Raw genomic sequence first — 19,096 nt, 5'->3', positions numbered from 1 at the left:
GTAAGGGACACACGCCTCGTATGGAAGTATTTATAACTTTATTTAGATGTTATAGTAAACGACATTAAAAGGAAAACGGCATTAAAAGAAGTTGTTTGATCTGATTCCGAATAGAGTTTTCATATGCTTGTAAAGCAGTCCCATATGCCTCGCGCTACTGTCTCAACTGAAATGACAATGGCTAGGCACGCTACGCCTCGTATACCCTCGGCACGCCTGATTGTGCCGTTGTCAATTATAGTGATTTGCAGTCAAATTGCCGACGATGGAATAATATACGAGTACTGTACTAATCGTAAAAACATGCGATGCCTCAGGTATTGTACAACACATTGTGTGCAATTGCATTGTACCGCTACGTACGTTAATCATTAATGTGTTGTACGGGATACATCAAAACAATCTTTTAACAATTACGTGTATTTAGTATCAATAAGTTTTAAAACAGTTAATTTGTTATAAACAAACTTTAAAAAATTATAAAGCACTATAATAATAATAAATCACTATAAAGCCTAAATACATACTGTACTGTAATAGTGTTCAGGGTCTCCCAAAATCTTTATAGATTACTCAGCTTGATCAGCAAGCTGAATACAGTACGTAATTATAAACTATTTTTCAATGTTAGGGTTGAAAGAACAACTTTTCTTGGATCACACTTCCAGCCCTGGTGTATACTCCAAGGTGAATAACCTTTCCTTCATGCTGTTTATTCCCTATGCTACATTTCTTGTTTGCTGCACAATAGGGCGACTTGTTTAAGGAAATTCAGACGCACGAATAATGTATTTATTATATTATATTACTGTAATATTAAATCAACGAATATATATAGTAAAATTAGGTAACGGAACCCAGAGGATCGAACGCTATCAAACGCGGCAACGCAACTACCTTGTCGTTCTAACAATAAGGCCGAAAAGGAAACCAACAGATTCTCCCACAACAACAAACCCGAACCTGAACTAAAAACACTAACAGAACCCAACAAAACGGAAGCCCCCGAAATCAATCCCTCCAAAACGCCCCTCAAAACCCATTGACCCGTCCGGCATCCCCTCCGCCGTCCTCCAGCACGGGCATCTTCTTCCCGTTGCACACAGGAACCGCCTCCACCTCCTTCTTCCCGTTGACCATCGGTTGAGACACCTCCGGGACCCCGTTCACCACTTTCCGCTGCGCCTTCTCCAGGTCCGGGAGGTGGGTCTTCAGCTGTCCGCTGGCCGCCAGCAGGAGGCCGACGTAGGGCGGTGAGGGTTTGTGGGGGCGGGAGAGGTACTCGGGGTGGAACTGCACGCCGACAAAGTACGGGTGACCCTCCAGTTCCATGATCTCCATGCGCTTGCCGGTGTCGTCTTTGCCCACGAAGCGCATTCCGCGCTCTTCCAACCGGTCAATGTACGCCGGGTTGACTTCGTAGCGGTGACGGTGGCGTTCCTCCACGGTTGTTTCGTTACCATACAGGCGTTCTACAAACAAATTAACAAAATTATTATTAAGCAACATATTAACAAAATTATTAATGCACAAGAATAAAAAATCAGTAGAACAATAACGAATAAAATGAACAGCAAACGAGCACCCACTGAATGTAAACAATAGTACCTATAAATAACAAACAATAAATGAAAAATATAAAAAAATCTTTAGCAAAGGTAAACAAATGAAGGTAAGAATAATAATACAATAACAGAAAATAAACAAATAAAAAATATAAAATCAATACCAAATGAAAATCCAACAAATAAAGGTGACAACCACAATAATATTCGTAAATAACAACGACACCAGTAGGAAATGAAGATAATATTGAAAAGGAAATACATAATACACTACAACATATGAAAATAGATTTTTGTACACTTGATCACCTCGGTTTCAAACTGCATTCACAGAATTCTCAGACAGGAAAATTTTGAAAACAAAAATTTCAACAAAACCGCAAAGAGCAGTGAAAAACGGCAAGAGCGTTGAAGTCGCAATTTATTCAGTGACTGCTTACTGATGACGGAATCCTCCTCGCAGAAAATAGTTGTCCGCTTCCCCAAACGCATAGTGCCTCCCATTTTGCCAGGATTGTGCTCCGGCATTTCAATCACCTGAAACCAGCGGGGAAAAAATCGATCGATGCTCCGCACATTTTTAACCATAACCTACAACTCCACAGCCCAAACATTTAAAAAAAAAATTAAAAGTATTCCAAGGAATACAAGCATGTTGACAACAGCTGCCGAATAGACATTACATAAATGACACGTCTAACAGCCACCACACTACCATCTCCCATAGAGCTGACAATAAACATGAGGAGTCATACGACAATAACTTTCATAGTTTTCATTTCTCCTTGGCTGAATAATAAATTCCATAAAATTAATAGTACAAAAAGATAACGATTGTTAGAAAATTGCGGCATTATTAGGCCGGTTGACATACCACAGGATCTTTGGTGATGGGGTCAAACTCAGTGGAGTCGGCGTTCTCCAGTTGCAGAACATGGCGAGCAAATTCAATGGTCGCGCACTGGTATCCCAAGCATACACCTGAAGAAGTCGACATATTTTTATATAATCTATTTCCCTACTTCTGTATGTTTTTACTGACAGCAGTACAGTACTATTTTCACGAATCCAATCTACACATTTTTATCACATGTATTTTTTATCGGTTGTAGACGTATATAATACAACTATGACTCTACACTTTACAAGTCAGAACACAAGTACGAGAACAGTTTCATTCTATTTTATAGCAGTGGCAAATTACAAGTAAATTCAAGTAAATTTATATATACTGCATTTTTAACGTTCAACGGCGTTGAACTTAATTACGCGGACATGCCGCTGCTGACCTAAGAACGGGACACGGTTGGTGCGCGCCCACTGGATGGCGTCCACTTTTCCTTGGATGCCGCGTGTACCGAATCCGCCCGGCACCAACAGACCCCTACAATAATACGGCAATCAAAACCTCAACGATCCCTTCAGAATGCAGTCCATGCCTACCCGCACTCTTTCAACACACTCCAAGCCTGTGCGTACTGCTCCTGCTTCGCAGGATCTTTGGAGTGTTTCGACTCTTCCTCCAGATTGGTTGCATCAATATACTGCAACATTACGCTAACATTAACGACAATTCTGTACAATTGTACAAAATAATATTGATGCAATGCGAAAACTGGAATGTGGAGAAAAATCCCCTCCTTTCAACAGAAAACGCAAGCGCAAACAACCGAGCAAAGATATACGAACCATAAGAAAAAATAAGTTAAACACAACAAAATAACGTTAATTTTACAAAAAGTATTAACGTTATCAACAACAAATCAAAATATAGATATAAGTACACGCAATTTTACAAAATAAATAGAAGAAAACCTGTATTACCTTAATGACGAGTTTGCGTTTGCAGAACAAGGCGGCATGCTCCAGGGCTTTATTAACGGACATGTAGGAGTCCTTGAGTTTGGTGTACTTGCCCACCATGGCGATCTTCACTTCCACCGTGGCCTCTTCAATGCTGTTTAACACCAATCGCCATCAACATTAACTCCATTAATTTCTCCAATTATTTCACGTACGTTTTGGCCAGGTTGTTCCATTTCGCCACACCGTTGCTGGGGTGGATGGGAATGTCCATCTGCAGGCGTTCACACAGGATCTGGATGACGTTCTGCTCCTGCAGCAGCGAGGGGACGTGGTACAGGGATTTGCAGTCGTGCACGCTGATCACCTGCCGAAAACACCTCCCATCAATGTTTGCCATGATCCTTTTTACGGACAACGAGGACTAAATTCACCAGTAATTAAATAACTGACTTCGTAACTAATGAATTTCAGCGGCAGACGTGAAAACTTTTTTAAAAAAATTTTCGAAAACAAATCCCAAAACCGCGACCATCCCTGCTATTCATTGCCGAAATATTATGACACAAAAGTGCATTTCTTTGCATAAACGTCTCGCAAATTTTAAGGCAACGATATCAGAATGACGCCACTGTTTATCTATGTAAATATGTAAAACTGGCAGCTTAATTCACTTTTTTTTTCATAAAACTGTTTCAAAAATTCTGCTAAAATATCGTAATAATACATATTGTCAGTGAAATATTACTGTCGTTAAATAACTGATTTAATAAAACTTCTGCCCAGTTAAAGCGGAATCAATAATGATTACTTGCTCCGGTGTGACATCACAGGTGCCGGAGACTTTCTTGCGGACTGACTGTTCCAGGGGATTGATGGAGCGGCAGCAGATGAGATCCGGCGCCAAGCCCAGTTTCCGCAGCTCCATCACGCTCATCTGCGTCGGCTTCGTCTTCTGCTCGCCGTCGGTGCCGATCTACCAGGAAAAGAACAACATCATTATTACCACAAAAACGCAAGAAAGCAATAAATTCGTCTGGAAAATATGGCTGAAAAAATTCAACCCACCCACATTTTCGTAAGAAGTTCAATACAATAAAAACCAGTAATAAAAATCCAATAGTAAAATATTAAAAATAATAAAAATCTTATCTATTAAAAACCAATAATAAAGATCTAATAGTTAGCAAGACATTAAAAATCTAACATACGTGTTAAAAAAATTTGTAAGTCTAATATTAATCTGGATAAGTCTAACGTTAATCAACGCAGGCCGCATTTCGTCAACATCATCGGTAGTACATACTACTACTACATAGCATGTATCTGTTCGTAACCGTTTCCTTAAACTGGAAATATCAGTGTTTCCTAATTTCTAGCAATAATACCGTAGGGAAATAAATAACTTCTGAGCCAACATTTAAATGCAGTCATTTTGTACATATTCACAAACTTACTTGAGGCACCAGACTGACGTGGACCACACAGAAATTCTCTTTTCCAATGCGATTGTGAAACTGACGAAAGGCTTCCGCGAACGGCATACCTTCGATGTCACCGATCGTTCCACCAAGCTACAAACATTTCATTATTTCTTCAAGTAAAAAATTATATCAGACATCCAAATTATAACGTACATCAATACATGTTTTACGCAAAATCGACAAGGCTTTACAGTTTAACAACAAATTTACCCATCGTTATTTATTCGGAATAAAATACTCGTAAAAAACGCGACCCTCCATCATTTCCGGAGAATTGCCCCCAAATTATTAAAAAAATTGGCACGGTAATTTCAAATTTATAATTCACAATATAATTATAATTTTGCAACCAACATTCCCGCTTATCACGTCGATGCAAGTTACCACTTCAGTCATTACACTACAATTTCCTATGAATTTAACACTTTAATAAGCAATTATTTTGTTTTTGGCACTGACTACTGAGTTTGTATCCGATTCCGATACTTATTAAAGGTTATCCCCGTTTAACACTCCGAGCGCTTCAGTGTAGTGTAAGAGTGATAAATTATAATGTATTATTCTCGTACTAGTAATAAATCATAACAATATAATAAACTTAAAATATTATACTGACAATGTGTTATAACAATTATCAATATAGTACATCTCTATAATTCTCGTGCTCATGAATTACATACAGTGTTTCAACTCCAACAAACTTTAAACTTGAGTGTTTTTAAACTTTCATATGGCAATCCGAACTCTGCACGGACACATCCCACTCACCACCAAAAAAGACCATCCTACTGCATTCAGAAAAACTACTTTCAAAATTACCAAAATTTTGTACAGCTGATATTGCGCTTTGCGTATTCTTGATTTCTTGATCACTTTCACTGCCGCCAGTACACTACGATTCTCCACTAGATTACACTAGCATACGAGATTAACAAGTAAGTAATAATATTATCATTTCGCACTCACACTTCTTCTACGCATAACGATTCCTCGTTCCCACTTCGCAAAACAATAACAAAAAAAGCTAGCAAAAACGCAGAGAACTGCGTTGGAAATTTCAAGAAAAATTATCGGAAGTCGACTCAAACAGCAAACAATGAATTAATTACGCTACGGCTACTGCAACCCAAAAGGATTCATAAAATGAATAAAAATATTGTACTTATAACTTATATAAAAGAAATCACAAAGAAACGAGTCAGTTTCAAAAAGTAACCAAAATGGCAATGCCCAGATAAATAAAATGATAAAAATAAATAAAAGTAAATAAAATAGTAAATAAAACGTTAAATAAGAATAGGAAATGGCTCAGTCAAAATCCAGCAAGTTTCCATCCAAACGCACACCGAAACAGGGATAAAATCCCCCAAAAATGGGCTGATCCGTTCAGAAATGCAGAACGATTTCCAAATGCAAACTGTTGCAAGGTTTCGTAATATTATCGGGAAAAGGTTTGAAAATTTTAATCATGGTTTTAACAATAAAATATAACAACCAACGAGTTTACAGCTTACCTCGACGACGCAGATTTGCGGTTCCTGGAGAGGCTCCTTCTCCCCCCGCGTATCAGGCACGGGGATGCGGGCCACCCGCTCCACCCACTCCTGGATGGCGTTGGTCAGGTGGGGGACAATCTGCACCGTCTCGCCCAGATAGCCGCCCTTGCGCTCCTTCTTAATGACGGCCTTGTAGATCTTCCCCGTGGTGATGTTGTTGTCCTTACCCAGCTCCACCTCCATGAAGCGCTCGTAATTCCCCAGATCCAGATCCACTTCCCCGCCGTCATCCAGCACAAACACTTCGCCTGCAACACAGGGAAGGCGATAAAGCACACAGAGAAGGCAGGGAACCTATGGGATGGGTTCCTGGGTACCTCGTACCGTGTTCGTACGGGGAGAAGGTCCCCGCGTCGATGTTGATGTAGGGATCGATTTTGATGGCTGTGACGCGGAAGCCGCAGCCCTTGAGGATGGCGCCCAGGCTGGAGGCCAGGACGCCCTTCCCTACGCCGCTGATCACACCGCCCGTCACCAGAATGTACTTCATGGTGGACGAAAATTTAGTGCGGCCAACTTGCCACTTCAAGATCCAACAGATGGACAGTCACAGACACGTGGATGTATGCGATAAGGAACGCTTTATCGTTAAACACTCACTGAACTGTGAGCTTTTCAGGAAAATAACTCGCAAAAAATTAAACAGAATGAGAAGTTTAAAAAATTTTAACAATTTCAAGTTGTAACCTGTTAACAGTTAAACCATGTAATGAATCTACATTGAAACGAACACGCGCAGATCATGCATGGCCTTCGTTTCATTCACACACGGGCAACGGAAGCCGAAGGCGGGTGCATTTATGTCAGAGCAGGTGTACTGAAATGCCCGTACACTGCGCGCCAAAATGTTGCAAACTCAGTGGTATTTATAAAAAAATTTTATTTTATTTGGCTTCCAAAATGTTTGGTGAATGCATAGCTGAACATTTAATCCAAAAGGAGCGCACCTAGATTTGTTAAAATACATCAATTATTGTGCCGAGATGTGTCGCTTAACGTTTGCAAGATGAATGTACATGTAGTGTACAGTATAGGTACATATCAGTTTGACCGGAAGTAGAGGATGGATTACGTACAACCGGCACGCACGTCAAAAGATTCAGAGATTCAGATTGGGGGTAAGGTACAATAGCAGTGACAGCAAGCTATATGTATTAGATATGTGGAATAATTTTTCTACAATTGTTCAGCGCTGGTAATCAGATTAAATAATAAATACTTAAGGAATCGCAGACCTTTATACCTATATTTATTTATAATAATATTATACAGATACTACCGTATAATTATAAGCTTTACGATATAATAATTCATTTTTAATTGGTACTACATAACGTTATATATAAAACTAACGATGAACTGATTCTGATTGTTGTTGTCTTCATCTATCACATAAAATCACATCTATCACATAAAATTAGTATTGCTAATATATCAAAACTTGTCAACAAACCAACACAAAGTTTGTTATTGGACAAACGAACACAAAAAGTGCATAAAAACCGCTTTTATTATGGTTAACAGCCTTCTTGGATTTATTTGACTTTTTTTCTGGCTCAACCACACACTATACTGCTACAAATTTGATTAAACGTTATTGGTTAGTAAAGTTTGCAACTATCTCATACTTAATATTGACCCTGCCGAAAAAAGTGAGATCGTAGCTCGTTGCGAGAATATGACTCCACATATCAACGGGACTGTTTACTATGTCCGCTCTCGCATTGGTGCATCGCGTGTTTTATCCGATTCCTATATGGTTAGAAATAAACCAATCAGAAATAGTTATGTGGTTGGCAGGCGTGTGTAATGACGTCATACTGCTAGCTAGTTATTGGCTGGGTTTGAAATAAATGCTCCAATCGCCAAATTCAGTAACTTTATCGTAGCATTCAAACGGCATAGCAGCCCGTACCGCGCACGCACAAACCGACCAATCATAAGACCAACGCTCAGCATATAAACAGCATAAAATCGTAACCGCCGGTAACAGAAATACGTAAACAGAAGAAATATCAATAATGCGCAGGCATCGAAGTAACGGAACAAAATTTTATTTTAATAGCAACAAATACCACCACAATAGGAGCTCCTTTAGATGGTTAGAAAAATGCGCGGTCCACAGCTCTTTTCTTTCGTGTTGTTCTTGAACTTATCCATCCAGTTGGCAAACTTATGGCCAAAGTGGGACTGCATGGATTTGGGATTTCCGGAGGCCTTTAATTACTGCAGCGCGAGCAGCTGCTTCAGCGCCACCGAATTAGTGGGCACCATAGCGCGAATTAAATCCCGAGTCTTTTCTGAAAAGGAAACAGATTTACTTAATTAAAATAAATTTTCATAAAAATCATTACTTTACACAAATTCGTAGTAGGAGTCGCACAAGCACTTACTGTCAACAGAACGGAAGAAGTCAATTCCCAAAACTCTTTCGTAGAAGTTATACTGCCGCTTGTTAGTGGCAGTTTGTTTGTGCATTTCGTACAGCGTCGCCAAACGAATGAGGCCAGGAGCTCCTCCCATCATTCGCGACATCAAGTACCACGAAAACTTCTCTGCGGTGATCTTTCGATTAAGAAACTGAGCCTCTAAAAAATGGCTATCATCGTCCACAAAAACGGCAGGAAAGGCGACGTCCAGGTGTTTCTTTCCGGGACCTCCCAACTGGAAAAACCATGGAGACAACTGGTCGCGCAGAGTAATTGCAGAACGATTCACCCTCGGAGGATTCTTTAGATGAAATTCCCGCTCTGAGGTGCGCAGAGGAATATAGTATTCTGTAAAACGTTTTTAAACGATCGCAATAATCAACAAAAATAGCAGTCTACTTCAAAACGGAGGAGATGAAACGCACCTTCATCAGCCGTAACAGGAGCTCCTATTTCTGGCCATTTCCAACGGTGATCTTTGAATTTAACTGGAAACCCTTCCTCCAACAAATCGGCGTTGTCTGAAATTTGCGGCAGCTGGACAACATGGAACTCCTTTTTCACTACAAAAATAACATAAAAGTCACAAAATGTTGATTAAAAAATATCAAAGCAGCAGCTAACAAGAAAAGTAATAGCGCTGGTGTGTTCAGTTAATTACTTACGCATATCCGCTGTGTTCTTCACGAGTACAGTGGGCACTTTCACATCTGAGCTATTAGCAGTCCCGTCGGCTAAAAATCAGAAATCAGTAATATCACTAATATGCACAGCTGTAATTAAAAGCAAACGTGTTATACGAGATGGTTTTCATACAGGAGCTCCCATCAAAGCGGCTTGTGGAAACGTGACGATGGCGGTGTTGCGAGTCGGCCCATCTTCAACCACCGGAATTTCCGCCATGGCCAGGGCGCGAAAAATCTCCGTGTCAGATGCCACGTATAAATCCTCTTCCGACAATCCCTGCGCCTTTTGCTGTTGGACAGCAGCGTTCTCCCACACTTCTGTAATATGCCATTTTGTTAGCCGTAGACATTGTAAATAATTTAAACCGAATGATGCATCGCGATCCAGTTCCGCTTGTTTAACATCGAAAGCAATTTTTTCCACTAAATCAGTCTGGCTTGTCCAAGCACCATCTGAAAAAAAGGAGCTCCTTGAAATTTTTTAAATTGTTTAATTGATTTTAAATACCAGTGCTTAATGTGTCCCATAAATTGTAAAAGTCAGTCGACTTTCCAACTTTACGATCAAAAGATACATCTGCCGCTGGACACTGCAGTGGCTGCATTCCTAGAAAAATTAAAACAGCTGTATTATTTAAAATAGTTTTGCACGCGAATTTCCGACGTTTCAATTCCGTATATGAAGCAGACGGCTCTTCCAGCGGCCGGTTCGAATGATCTGCAAAATCAGATGCTATGCAAAATTAATGGTGATGCAAAATGCAAATCCTACCATTGGTTGAAGTTGTCGGCAAAGCGTGTGGCAGCTGTGTGTTTCCACGCAGATTCACTGGCAACGGGAGCTCCTTTGATGCCAGGCTGGTGATCCCTATTTTACCGAACAGAAATCTTGCCAAAAAATTACGCGGAGATGGCTACCCTTTAAATATGCAGTCACATTAGCTGCACAGGTTAGGAAAGTTTACCTGTGGACGTGCTCGGTTGATGGCCACCACTACGGTTTTCTGTGCGTGGAACAATATGTAAATTAGTTTCTAAATGTTTTAGTTAAAGTATCGCAAGGAGCTCCTACACTTCCATTAAACAAGCGACAGATTGCACGGTTCTTAACTTGCCTGCTAAATTCCCCAGCACAACGCCATTCTGTCGCATTCGCTCCTGAAACGTTAGCGGTTTTGGCAGCCACTTTGCTTATCGTCCGGCTGCTTCGCCTTCTTGTGGATTTCCGTGTCGGTCATCTTTGTCGCCCGGCGCTTTGCTGGAGCTCCAGACTTTTGCCGTCCTTAAATTACAGTCACACACACACAAAGTATAGTCAACTACTTTATCTTAAAATTCACTTTAATTATTAATAATATTCACTTCGTAATAATATTTACCCGCTGCTGCAACTCGGTGAGTCGCATTTCGGCTCGCTCTTCCGTGGGAAACCATCCAACAAATTCGGCTACGTGGTCCTTCTTCGATTCAGGAAAATAGCATTTGTACTTATCGCCCGGAACAAAGTCGTCATCAAACTGATTCTTTGCCGCGTAATAATACTTGATATCAGAAAAGGGAGCTCCCGAAACATGATAAATTCCATCGTGGAACAATGAAATAACAGCACCTGAAAATATCCGCGGCTATGCAAATAATATCGGCGAATTTTGCATGCATACAGAATTACCTCCTTTTGCCGCTAAACGACAAACGCAGGCATTAAATTTTATTCTCTGGTCCTGCCGAACAGTCGTAACTTTACTACACATTTTTATAAGCGATCAAAAAATGGTGTACTTTAAAATCTAACTCAGTTTCTGCAACATGAAAAATAAAATAGTCAGAAACAACATTTTAAGCAACTGAAACGAAACAACTAAAACGGAGCTCCGCGGATAAAGCTATCGATGTCACTGGTGACTCGTGAAGCTAGCCGTTATTTCCAAAACATACAGTTTAAAACTTCATAAATAACGGTGGGTAGGAAACGTTCCCAGTAAGACTTCCGCTCAAAACTCAGCGGAAGCGGAATTAATATGCTAATATTGCACACAAAGAAACCCTTCAAAACTGTGCTCGCGACTCCGCGCGCAACTTCGGCACGCCACATCCACCCGCGTAGAGAAGGAGGTGAAAATAACTGTTCTTCATTTAAGAAATTATTTTTAATCATAACTGGAAGGAAGGTTTGTTTATTTTTTAGTTGTACATTGACTATTTTAAAGTTAAAATTGATTTATAAAATCGTTTACCTTGTGAAATGGAACGCAGGAGGCGTAAAGTTGGCATTCGGCAGCATGCCAACCGGAACCGCAGACGGAAAACCACAATTCCAGAAGCAGCTTTGGGCGCTGATTATCGGGATGATGGTGGTATCGGCGACGGCAAGTAACACAGCTGTTCCGGATATATTAAATCTCAAATTCATCAAGAATTTAATACTTGATATATCTGGAACGGAAGTGTGATTGAACCGCTATGTGCTACGCAGGAAACCATCAAGTTCGTGAGGAGCTCCTCGACGACTGGGCAGAAATTCTTGACGGGGTGGATGCCACCGATCAGCAAGAGTTGATTGAAACTGTTGCGGCAGAACCTGGCGAAAATGGTACGAGTAGATCTATTTGGTAGCACACTAGCAGCCGAGAATACTATCGTTATAGATCATGATGAGTTTCAACAACAACCACAAGAAGTCCACGTGGAGCTCCACGACGACTGGGATCGTGTTCCTGTCCCATCTGCTAAAATCACAATTGGTCAATTTTTGGGATTATTTTTAAAGACTTGTGACAAGTCTAACATATCTTACGACGCGCAGGAATCGTTGCTGAATTTAATTTCTTTATTGTTACCTGAAAATTCCAAATTCCCCAGAACGTTGTACCAACTGGAAGCGGGACTCGAAAAGAAATATGTTCCCAAAATACGACCTCCATGTTGCATGCCCTTTGTGTGGCAGTTACATTGGCGCAGAACAGCGGACCGAAGGAACTACCAATTGCCCAAAATGCGAAAGCCAGTATCCGAAAGGTTCACTCAGCCTGTTTACCTTTGTGCATTTCCCATTGAAGCCAAGGATAACAGCGTTAGCGCAGTCGGCCAAATTTAGGAGCTCCTACAATGTGCCAGCACAAGACGAAGATTGCATTACTTCTTTTACAGATGGTGAGATTTATAAAAATTATGCCCGAAAGCTTGGACGATTTCTTCCGATAGCGCTATTTTCCGATGGAGCGGCAACAGCGAAATCGTCAAAATCAAATATATGGATTTTAAGCTATCACTTACCAGTGAAAAACAAACGGCCAACCCCGCACATTCTAGGACTATGGAACAAAAGTGAAAAATTGTTTCAACAAAATGGCAGCAACCCGCGAACTGGAAGCAGGCACTTCTACATCCAGTTATGGAGGAGCTCCTCGACCTGGAACAAAACGGCATTATTTACACGGAAAATGGTGAACAAAAAATACTGCCTGTGAGAGTTCTTACTTATATCGCTGACAGCCAGGAACGATGGCCGATTGCGCATATGAGCTCCTTCATGGCTGACTTTGGATGCGTGCACTGTGAATATGCTGGGAAAGGGTTCTTTTGAATCCTGGCGTAGACGAAAGAACGATAAAATGCTACCCAATGGTAAATTCAAAGCAGGCGCCATTCCGTCTACCAAAACTTCGAGATGCTCAGATTACGAAAGAGCGAGCGCGTGCGCGTGCAGCAGTTTTAGGAGCTCCTGATCAACTGCACGAGTTTATTGGACTGCAAGGAATGTCTGAGCTGATGAAACTGACAGATTATAACTTACCTGCCCAAATGCCGGTAGAGCCTATGCACTTGTGCTTCGAAGGGTTGGAGGAGAAATTTATGGAGTATCGCTTGAAGGGAACAGCGTGGAAGTTAACGCCAGATAACAGGAAAAAAATTAATTCTTTCCTAGAAAAACTGCAACCGCCGTCTACATTACGGAAGCCTAAAACGTTAGATGAGATAGGCCAGTGGAAAGGTTCCATGTACATGGCTTTCACGTTGTATTACAGTTTACCTTGCTTGCACGGAATTGTGCCGGAAGAGGAGCTCCTCATGTACGCAAAGTTTGCTGCCGCCACACAGTATCTTTTCGGTCAGGATATCACTGAAGCTGGACTGCTGGAAACCTCCGCTCTACTGATCCAGTTTGGCCTAGAAATTCAACAAACTTTTGGCAAAAGAAGCATGTCGTATAATTTGCACCAAATGTGCTGCCATCTGGTCGAATACGTGTATCTATTAGGCCATCCAACATCATTCTGGGCTTTCGAGCATGAAGACTACGTAGGAAAGATGAAATCTCACCTGAAAGGGGCCAACGAGCAGCACAAGGAAATCGCTGGAAAGGTTGCCTTTGGACTTTCTTCTGATTTTTTGATGGCGTGCTTTGGAGACAACGTTACACCGGAAGTGGAACGGATGCGTCAGTCTTTGACAAAGAACTTACCAGCAAGCGCAATAAAACTGAAGTCGCTCACGGGAGCGGCATATCTGTGTGGAAAAGGAAAATCGATCGAAGAACTGCAAGCCACAGATCGTCCGGTGTATGCCTACCTTCACGGATTGGGAATTTTAAGAGGAGCTCCTCAGCTGTTGACATACCAGCGATGTATCACAGAATCTGGTTCGCGCCTGGATATTGCTTCCTATAAAAGAAAAGAAAACCACGTCGACTCAGTATTTTTGGATCAAAAGGGCAATCCGTACATTGCACGGGCTATAATTTTAGTGAACCGAAGAGCAGCATTCATCATCGCTACCGTTCTCCAGAGGAAAGCATGGAGATATTACGAGTTCAGCAAAGATAGTTTCCTGAATAATACTTTATTTCAGAAAAATTATACTTGTGTCAAAATTTCTAATCAGCTGGCCGTTCTAAAACCGGTTCTGTTCGCAATAACGGCATGCTCATTCAAGACAGATCTGGTAATGAGTTGGTTGTTTCTATAATGGCTCAAACGCCAATCTAGTGTGCATCTAGTGTCTATATTTTCTTTAATATAGGAGCTCCTGATTTTAATTAGAACGTTAATTACAGAGTTCAACGATTTACCTGCGAAACGCACTGTACTAGTACAATAAGTATGCATATAGCCCGCACGTGATTAAAAATGCTAAAATTTATTGATGTACTCGTACCGACACATCAATAGTAAACACTGTAAGCTGGAAGCACTGTTGAATATAGCAGACAAGTCGGACACCAGGGATACCAACATTTACGTTACAGAACAATTATAATTATAACTTAGCGTGCGGTACGAAGCTGCTAACGTTAACGAGTTTAAAGCGCGCAGTTTGGTAATAAAACTGTTACGGTGGTAGCGCAAACCCGACGATTTTTCTAACTAGCCACAAGATATCGTTCACCAGTGCAGCATTTATGTAAGTACCTATCATTAACCCGCGCAGTCCCGCCGGCATTAGACGCATCACGAGTTTTGGCATGCAGTATTACTGCAACCAACACAATTCCCGCAAATCCGTTCACAAATGTCTGGATTGATGCATCCCACTTCGTCCGGCCACAACACACGGCTAATCATACCGGGCATGACCACAATAAACAATGGCAGCAATCTCAAATATTTCCAGCAAGAATACAGCCACCTTGGGCATCCGATATAATTTTCGAGGATAGCACACGCTGCACCATCATCTACACCACACAAAACGCGATTAATATTATTGTTAATTCTATTAACAGCCCGAAAATCAATCATTACTTACATCTTGAACTGACGTTACAAAATTTATACAAAACAATAAATTCCCTAGTTTTTATTCTACCACATAATTTACCTGGTCAGCAGCCCAGTACCATATTGAGGAAAGCGTCTGGCCGATAACAAACCCCAACCACGGCATCCCAGGGTCGCGAATATCGCGCAGCATGACGAAGGAATCAGGCTCCGGATGACCACATTTGGTCAGATTTAACCGTGTAGTATTTGGCACTGAATTCATGTATCCTTCCGCGAACCGGCATACCAACTTCCACAAAAGCTAACAGCCGCGATAATTAGGTAGAAGCACAGTTAAAATTTAAAAGCCACTACTGAACATGAGAGACACTAAGGTTACAATTCTTACAACAAGTCACATATTGCAGCAATCGAAACGCATCCGATTAGAATTGCGCATGTCTGCAACACTTCAAGAAATATGGCCCTGAAAAGTACAGAATTCGTACAAATGTTCATTACCACACAAGCAAATAGGTTCAGGACACAGTCACACAACAACAATTGCAGAACAAGCAAACAAAAGTACGCAGCCGCGGAACTGTGAGAAAGCAAGCAAAAAAGAAGTCAAATGGGCAAGTAAGAAAAGTCAAATGAGCAGGAAAAATGACAGAATTATCGCATAACCAATCACAACGGCATAATGCTGTCCTGCCTCGGGAGAAAATATGAAAACTCACACCTAACTTTACACCAAAAACAGGAGCTCCTCTTTTCAGTTTTTCAGTATCGGCGCACTTCGCTCAAGCGAAGCATGAAACTACACCCGGAATCAGCCAAATGCTCGAACACCTACAAAACAAGCATGAATTATTTTGTACCCACTTTTGTGCATGCAATAGCAACCGTAAAAAAAGACGAAAAATATTAATTTTAAAAACATACTATTAAAATTTATTAACATAATCTTAAAATATACTATTTACCTGACAAACCAGTCGGTCAACATTATCAGCCGGCACCAGATACAGCTGCCCCAGCGGCCCAGCGGAAGGGAACGGTGGCTTCTCAAAAACATCCGTATGCAGAAGATCATCGGTCCAGACAACGGTACGCCGCTCGCAATTCGCTGAGTGCCGCAGATTGTGGAGTGCATCCGGAGCTCCGGGCGGTAACAGCAATCCACAATCGCGGCACGGGATGCAGTTGACTTCCGGCAGTTTACGAGCGCAAATACTGATATGACGATTTATAAATGGAACAGTGCCCGTAACCCTGCACCGGTTTGATGCGTAAGCACACGGATGGTTAGTGAGCGGTCTACAATGAAAATTAATTTTTGTTGTCAAAATACAAAATACTCCTCATTCGCACGATGTAAAATAAAAGCCAATAAAATTTGGGTAAATACATACGTGTCTGATTTCTCCCGCATTTTCAACTGCATCTTCATGTCGTCCCGCATCTCCCGTCGGACAAAAGTAGCTGCTGCGTCGTAATCCCTGTAAGTAAATAATACAAAGTAAAATATTGACTTTCAAGGGCTGCTACTTTAAGCATCATAACATAGCCCGCTGCAGAAAATATGATCAGTAACTCCACTAACTTATTGACCGAAAAAGTAAAGGTGTATCTAAAATTAAAATTTGAAATTTTAATTACCAGAAATGATAGTCACGACGTTCGTCCAGTTTTTTCTGGATATTTACAGCCATTCCATACAAATCCATGCGTATAGCTAACTGCTTTGCCAGTTCAAGACGACCTCTATAGAATGCTGCTGTGAGAAAAGCATTCATCCACTGCTGCATTGTGCGTACGTCAGAATCCCGTTCAACGCTACGCCGCAAGGTCGACACAAGTCTAAGATGAGCGCATCGGGAGCTCCCGCGTCGAAAATAAGCTCAATAAACACAACAGCCTGGTCTGCGTTCCACTTGGAATACATCCATTGGGAGTAAACGCCGCAGGCAAAGCGATGGTCGTCGGTAGGTTCACCCTGCGAAACAACCGATACAAAAATAGTACGAGTAGACCGACGTCAGATACACGTACTTTGAAATAGCTTTCAACAGACGAATTATCTGGTAATGACTCAGATAAATACGTTTCTCAACCCCGCGTCCTACGATTTCCTGGGAGCTCCCAATAGATGGAAACCGTCGCACAAGATCTGCAGGAATGTACAAGTACTTCTTAACAGCGACGTGGAGTCCAGCAACGTTGACATAGAATGACACTGCTTGCGGAATCTTTGCAGCTGGAACAGGTGGTAATTTCCACGTCTGCGTGGCTAGAAGCATCAGAAACTTTTTAAATCAACATCACACCAAAAGCATACACAAAGTTTTAATTATACATACACGTGGCCAACGTTTTCCTCTGCCCGAAATCTCCTCGCGCGTAATATTGGCCAATACGCCGTGCGAACCGTTCTCCACGCGTCAGGTAGTGACCGCCTACAAATTGAAAATCTCAAGACAGATGAAACAAACAATAATAATTTAACTTTTGTTTAAGAACCTAAACATCGCCGTTTCAGCGCTTACTACGTATTAAATTTAATTTACGAAATCTCGATAACAATAACAAAGATTTATTCCGAATTCAGAGGCAACATTTTGACTGTGCAGATAACCGAAACAGCGCTATCTCGCACGCAGTACTGAAACTAACTTACCTTCTAATGAAATCACGCTTTCTCCCGTCGCAGTAAGAACTTCCAGGCCTTGTGTACCTAAGAAACAAAATTACAACTCTCTAATCCAAGTCTGAAACCGATGTGTTTTCACTACATACCGGGGTCCGGCTGATGGTAGTTGGCTCCGGTGTATCGTCGGCGGAACCTGGCCGAATATTTGGGATCTGGGGGCGGATGAGCACTGAAATGCTCCATGCTTGAAGCCGGAAACATGTTCTGCAATTAAAAAACTTAGAATTTCGCTTCTGATTTTCAGATCCGATGATATCGTACAAAGCGCTTCGCTGGATTCTGCCATACCGAATGTCGCCTGAGAGTTGATTAGCGTCAGTACGACTGATCGTATTCTTAAGCACCCTTCCGCGGTCGATGTCGATCAGTTTGGAGATTTTATCAATTTAAGATAAAAATGTCATAAAACTAGATACGAAATACCTGTAGCCATCAAGAAATTAACGCACATCAACATTAAAACCATCGGAGCTCCGAATTTTCCTAATTTCCACATTATGTGATCATCCGAAGAATTGTACTAGGTCGTAAAATTAAACTGGTTCAGTCGAAATGCGATCATGAGCAAAAAACCCAATATTACCAACTTTTGCAAAAGACGACTAACCTGACTAGGCACAGCACGAATGGATGAGCAGCCCAAAAAATATCTCGTCTATTGCGATGAATAAACAGCTGCAAACACGGATGCTCCAGAAACGTCCCACGATCGTCTCAACCTGCAGCAAAACCCCAACTAAAACAACGCCACTCAACCACTTACACAAGTCTATGCCGTCAGGAAACTGGCGATCAAATAAACTGTGGCAAGCTGCAGCCACTCCAGTATGACGTACGGCTTGACTTGTGATGATAGGTCCACAATCTGGGAAACTTAAAATTCCAATCTGAGTAAACGAAACTATTCTAGAACTGTCGGAGCTCCGGAATTCTTAAAGTTTTATAACTAGTACCAATCAGTTTTGGCCTTCTGTGCAATACGCAGCGTTCAGCATCAACGGCTGGTTGGAGCTGGTTTGGAGTTTTGACAATCTGCAAGCATGTCTCAGCATGAACGTGACAGCTACAGCGCCCTCTACCGACCGAACGCTGCACGTGACGATGACGCACTTCCGGTGGGCTGAAACAAGCGGAAACAGCAGAAGTTCACGCGCTTAGATT

General features: G+C 41.5%; 4 protein-coding genes and 1 long non-coding RNA gene across 7 annotated transcripts; all 5 read right to left on the bottom strand.

Moving 5' to 3' along the window:
- Positions 1-784: 784 nt before the first annotated feature.
- LOC129597773 (CTP synthase 2-like) lies at positions 785-7,142 on the bottom strand. The gene is made up of 11 exons (XM_055495439.1): positions 6,733-7,142; positions 6,367-6,656; positions 4,826-4,942; positions 4,180-4,344; positions 3,584-3,735; positions 3,390-3,522; positions 3,009-3,109; positions 2,855-2,949; positions 2,440-2,546; positions 2,006-2,102; positions 785-1,472 (listed from the first exon to the last, which is right to left on the bottom strand). The coding sequence occupies exons 1-11, from the start codon at positions 6,896-6,898 to the stop codon at positions 1,033-1,035; spliced, it is 1,863 nt and encodes a 620-aa protein (XP_055351414.1). The 5' UTR covers positions 6,899-7,142; the 3' UTR covers positions 785-1,032.
- A 1,521-nt stretch (positions 7,143-8,663) lies between these two features.
- Positions 8,664-10,757, bottom strand: LOC129597789 (uncharacterized). 2 transcript variants are annotated; one of them, XM_055495468.1, is made up of 10 exons: positions 10,639-10,757; positions 10,489-10,527; positions 10,296-10,391; positions 10,188-10,241; positions 10,032-10,130; positions 9,890-9,976; positions 9,503-9,841; positions 9,263-9,400; positions 8,802-9,185; positions 8,664-8,708 (listed from the first exon to the last, which is right to left on the bottom strand). In XM_055495468.1, exons 1-7 carry the CDS (start codon positions 10,673-10,675, stop codon positions 9,648-9,650), a joined length of 606 nt encoding a protein of 201 aa, XP_055351443.1. In that variant the 5' UTR covers positions 10,676-10,757; the 3' UTR covers positions 8,664-8,708; positions 8,802-9,185; positions 9,263-9,400; positions 9,503-9,647. The 2 variants fall into 2 exon arrangements, with proteins under 2 accessions (XP_055351443.1, XP_055351442.1); XM_055495467.1 differs by having other exon boundaries at positions 10,032-10,241.
- A 2,369-nt stretch (positions 10,758-13,126) lies between these two features.
- Positions 13,127-15,509, bottom strand: LOC129597790 (uncharacterized). Of its 2 annotated transcripts, XR_008691611.1 has the most exons (6): positions 15,341-15,509; positions 14,932-15,197; positions 14,093-14,184; positions 13,844-14,029; positions 13,554-13,690; positions 13,127-13,481 (listed from the first exon to the last, which is right to left on the bottom strand). It is a non-coding gene; the product is annotated as an uncharacterized LOC129597790 (long non-coding RNA). The 2 variants fall into 2 exon arrangements; XR_008691610.1 differs by having other exon boundaries at positions 13,127-13,690.
- Positions 15,510-15,636: 127 nt separating this feature from the next.
- Positions 15,637-17,036, bottom strand: LOC129597824 (uncharacterized). Its single transcript, XM_055495513.1, has 5 exons — positions 16,885-17,036; positions 16,638-16,724; positions 16,209-16,542; positions 15,963-16,074; positions 15,637-15,709 (listed from the first exon to the last, which is right to left on the bottom strand). The coding sequence occupies exons 1-4, from the start codon at positions 17,031-17,033 to the stop codon at positions 16,006-16,008; spliced, it is 639 nt and encodes a 212-aa protein (XP_055351488.1). The 5' UTR covers positions 17,034-17,036; the 3' UTR covers positions 15,637-15,709; positions 15,963-16,005.
- Positions 17,037-17,085: 49 nt separating this feature from the next.
- LOC129597802 (uncharacterized) lies at positions 17,086-18,917 on the bottom strand. The gene is made up of 7 exons (XM_055495483.1): positions 18,772-18,917; positions 18,543-18,654; positions 18,022-18,139; positions 17,903-17,959; positions 17,586-17,681; positions 17,278-17,515; positions 17,086-17,221 (listed from the first exon to the last, which is right to left on the bottom strand). The coding sequence occupies exons 3-7, from the start codon at positions 18,134-18,136 to the stop codon at positions 17,086-17,088; spliced, it is 642 nt and encodes a 213-aa protein (XP_055351458.1). The 5' UTR covers positions 18,137-18,139; positions 18,543-18,654; positions 18,772-18,917.
- Between the last annotated feature and the right edge of the window lie 179 nt (positions 18,918-19,096).

The sequence above is a fragment of the Paramacrobiotus metropolitanus genome, unplaced genomic scaffold (genome assembly GCF_019649055.1).
Source record: "Paramacrobiotus metropolitanus isolate TYO unplaced genomic scaffold, Prichtersi_v1.0 Parri_scaffold0000109, whole genome shotgun sequence".
Lineage (NCBI taxonomy): Eukaryota > Metazoa > Tardigrada > Eutardigrada > Parachela > Macrobiotidae > Paramacrobiotus > Paramacrobiotus metropolitanus.
This window is presented reverse-complemented; position numbering and strand designations above follow the sequence as displayed.

Coding starts and splice junctions, on each gene's coding strand:
- LOC129597773 (XM_055495439.1), bottom strand. CDS start 6,898: ATGAAGTACATTCTGGTGACGGGCGGTGTGATCAGCGGCGTAGGGAAG. Junction 3,736..4,179: donor GTGATGTCACACCGGAGCAA/GTAATCATTATT, acceptor TGTTTTCGGCAG/GTGATCAGCGTGCACGACTG. Junction 3,523..3,583: donor TGGAACAACCTGGCCAAAAC/GTACGTGAAATA, acceptor GGTGTTAAACAG/CATTGAAGAGGCCACGGTGG.
- LOC129597789 (XM_055495467.1), bottom strand. CDS start 10,675: ATGCGACAGAATGGCGTTGTGCTGGGGAATTTAGCAG. Junction 10,528..10,638: donor TGTGCTGGGGAATTTAGCAG/GCAAGTTAAGAA, acceptor TTCCACGCACAG/AAAACCGTAGTGGTGGCCAT. Junction 9,977..10,031: donor ATGGGACACATTAAGCACTG/GTATTTAAAATC, acceptor CCTTTTTTTCAG/ATGGTGCTTGGACAAGCCAG.
- LOC129597824 (XM_055495513.1), bottom strand. CDS start 17,033: ATGCAGCAGTGGATGAATGCTTTTCTCACAGCAGCATTCTATAGAGGT. Junction 16,543..16,637: donor ATGCGGGAGAAATCAGACAC/GTATGTATTTAC, acceptor TTTTCATTGTAG/ACCGCTCACTAACCATCCGT. Junction 16,075..16,208: donor TTGACCGACTGGTTTGTCAG/GTAAATAGTATA, acceptor CTTGTTTTGTAG/GTGTTCGAGCATTTGGCTGA.
- LOC129597802 (XM_055495483.1), bottom strand. CDS start 18,136: ATGTTTCCGGCTTCAAGCATGGAGCATTTCAGTGCTCATCCGCCCCCA. Junction 17,682..17,902: donor AAGCGTGATTTCATTAGAAG/GTAAGTTAGTTT, acceptor TTCAATTTGTAG/GCGGTCACTACCTGACGCGT. Junction 17,222..17,277: donor CTGTTGAAAGCTATTTCAAA/GTACGTGTATCT, acceptor GTTGTTTCGCAG/GGTGAACCTACCGACGACCA.